The following is a 3,297-nucleotide window of genomic DNA, read 5'->3' on the forward strand; positions in this document are numbered from 1 at the left end:
TATAATAATACATTATTATAGATAATAATAATATATAATAATACATATAATATATAACAATATATAACAATAACTGGGACCATCCCTGCCCTGCTGGGACCAGCTCAGCCCCCTGGCCCAAGGGGCTTGGATGGATGTGTGGGGTCTCAGGACAAGGTGATGCTGCCCCAGGGTGCTCCAAAAAAAGGCTCATTTTGAGGGAAATGGGAATTAAGTCCACAAAAAACCCAAAATAAATTGGCTAAGGGTGGCTGGCACCAAACATCCGGAGTGCTGAGGGAAATGCACAGCCCAGGGCAGGATCTGGATTTGCCAGCTTTGCTGGGAGAGCAGAAGAGGTGGGATGAGAGATGTGGCAGTGGGAGCAGGTCCCTGCACTGGCACAGTGTCACTCAGCACAAAGCTGAGACTTGGTCTGCCCTGAAGGAGGACTTACGAGATTCTTCCAAAGGGAGCAAAGGCTGCTTTGATGTCTTCAGTTGTGATCTCAGGGCTGAGGTCTCCAACAAAGACGTGGAAATGGTCTTTGGGGAAAACAGAAAGGAGGATTTAGTGCTTGAAGACGCCCTCTGAGTAGAAAAGAGTAAAATAAACTCTTCTTAAGAATCCCTTTATTAAAACTCCAGCTGTTAATCAAAATACATTATTAAAAAGCACAAAAGCACATATTAAATACCACAAAAAACAGTATTAAATGCTACAGGAAGAGCAGAGTTTGCTGTGGAACAGAATTCCTGCTGTTCCTGACAGACCCTGTGCCTGGCAGGGCCACAAGTCAGTGATCTGAAGTGATCTGAAGGACACACGTTTCTATCTTGAATTTTACAAACTGCTTTTAAGGCCTGCCAGCATTTTCTGCACAGATCTGAGGCTATTTACACCTCATGTGCAGGGAAATCTCTCTGTCTGTGTGCCAGCACTAGGCTGTGATGTGGAATCCTGGAGTGGTTTGGGTGGGAAGGGATTTAAAAACCATCCTGGGACACTGCAGTGGAGGGGGACTGAGGGCTCAGGATGGAAAGGGGATCCCTTCCTGAGGAGAAACAGGAACAAAAGGCCTCAATCCCAGCAGTTTTCCACCTCAGCCCACCAAAGTGTGACACAGCAGGCACCAAACTCCCTCAGACACTGATGGGGTTTAGCCCACTCCAGCCTGAAATTCCAAGAATTTCTCCACAGAAATTGTTGGGAATGATGGAACCCGTCCTGGGAGGAGCCTGGAGGCTCCTTGAGGGAGATGCTCAATGTGCCTCAAAATACAGAATGAGGCATTTTGGGCTTTAATTCACAACTGCCCAGGTACCAAAGAGCCACGGATTTGCACCAAATCCCCTCCTGATGCTACAGGCAAATGGAAGGGAAGTCCTTCCCTAAAAATTCAATGGAAAAAAACCAAAACCCCCCCAAATTTAGCATCAGGGAACACCCTGAAGATCTACAATTTAACGTTTAAGAAGTCACAATTAACTTGTGAACGCTGTGTGATGGCAAAGATCAGGCCTGCCCTGAAGTTTAATTAACACAGACACAATAAATAATTAGGATTCCAATCAAAACCATTCCCACAGAGTTCTGTGTGGTGCATTTCAGTTTCACAGCTTGCACAGCTCGGGGCACAGGTGACACTTACTGCTGGTGTCTTTCTTCTGGCTGCTGGGGGTGGTGGCCCAGTTCACTTTGACCTCCTGCAAACGGGAATCACACATCAGATTTGGCAAATCCTAAAAAATCCCAAAAAGCTCAGACACCCTCAGTGCTCAGATCTGACCCTACAGGGGGCCCCACGTGCAAGGCTGGGGATAAAACCCAAGTTTAAGATATATTTTTATGGGAGAGGGTTTGTTCTTAAATGATCAGGGCTACAGCTCCCCTGCTCTGGGGGTGTTCACCTGCAGAGGAGAAGGATCCAGAGCCCCTTGCAGGGCCTGAAGGGGCTCCAGGAGAGCTGGAGAGGGACTGGGGACAAGGGATGGAGGGACAGGACACAGGGAATGGCTCCCAAATGTCTCAGGGGTGACTGTGAAGAGGATGGGGACAGGCTCTGGTCAGTGGTGCCCAGGGACAGGGACAACAGGCACGGACTGAAACATGGGAAGCTCCTCCTGAATATGAGGAAAAGAAGGAAAATATGAGAGAAAATATGAAGGAAAACTTCACTTTGAGGCCTGGAACAGGCTGTGGTATCTCCTCAGCAGACATCAGAGCCCTGCCTGGACACTACCCTGTGTACCCTGCTCTGAATGAACAACATGGGATGGTCTCCAGAGGGGCCTTTCTTCCAACCACTCTGCAATTCTGGGATTTTTCTCCCAGTTCCTCAGCTCCAAGTTCCTCCCAAAACACTGAACTCCTCCNAAGGGATTTTACCCATTTATTAAGAGGGAAATTAAAGATTTTTACCCATTTATTGGAGGAAAATGAAGAGATTTTACCCATTTTTTGAGGGAGGAAATGAAGGGATTTCTCCCATCTTTTGAGGGAGAAAATGAAAGGATTTTACCAATTTTTTGAGGGAGAAAATGAAAGGATTTTACCAATTTTTTGAGGGAGAAAATGAAGGGATATTAACCATTTTTGAGGGAGAAAATGAAGGGATTTTACCCATTTTAGAGGGAGAAAATGAAGGGATATTAACCATTTTTTGAGGGAGAAAATGAAGGGATTTCCCCCATGTTTTGAGGGAATAAATGAAGGGATTTCCCCCATTTTTTGAGGAAGGAAACAAAGATCTCTTACCCATTTATTGAAGAAGGAGACGAAGCCGTAGCCCTTGGACTTGCCCGTGGCCATGTCCTTGACCACCCGTGCATCCCTAAAATCACAAAGGGAACCAGCTCAGCTCCACCTCTCTCCTCTGCCCTCCACCAGCACCACTCCTTGTCCACACACAGCTTGGCTAAAGGAGCAAAATTCAACTTAAAACATGAAAATAAAGAAATTCCCCAAGAAATGGCTGTGTTTTACAGGCTGGGAAAGGCTCCAGATCACTGCAGGAGCTTGCCTGGCTCTCTGGAAACATTCAAGTTTTAAAATCTTATTTTTAAGATTTTTTTTTTTAAAAAAATAAATCTCATATTTATTTGCCAACATGTTCTACCTGCTCTTTGCAAATGTTAAATAGAAATGAACAGAAAATCAAAATAAAAAAATAGGAATTGAAAGGCATTTGTGGCCTGTTGGCTGAATTATTTAATTCTTGGGTTTATATTTTATAAATATATATATATATTTATATACATATTTATATATATAAATATATATTTCTATAATATATATTATAAATTTTATAAATATATT

The 3,297-nt window shown here is 44.0% G+C and overlaps 1 protein-coding gene across 1 annotated transcript in view; it reads right to left on the reverse strand.

Annotated features, from left to right (window-relative positions):
* The window catches only part of TIA1 (TIA1 cytotoxic granule associated RNA binding protein), a 12,818-nt gene extending 9,815 nt beyond the window's left edge, over positions 1 to 3,003 (reverse strand). Inside the window, exon 1 of the mRNA XM_015648630.3 lies at positions 2,737 to 3,003. Within this exon, the coding sequence (XP_015504116.1) occupies positions 2,737 to 2,790 (54 nt within the window). The 5' untranslated portion in view covers positions 2,791 to 3,003. The remainder of the gene's footprint in view (positions 1 to 2,736) is intronic.
* Positions 3,004 to 3,297: the final 294 nt, after the last annotated feature.

This window comes from Parus major, chromosome 22 (assembly GCF_001522545.3).
Source record: "Parus major isolate Abel chromosome 22, Parus_major1.1, whole genome shotgun sequence".
In the NCBI taxonomy this organism is placed as follows: domain Eukaryota; kingdom Metazoa; phylum Chordata; class Aves; order Passeriformes; family Paridae; genus Parus; species Parus major.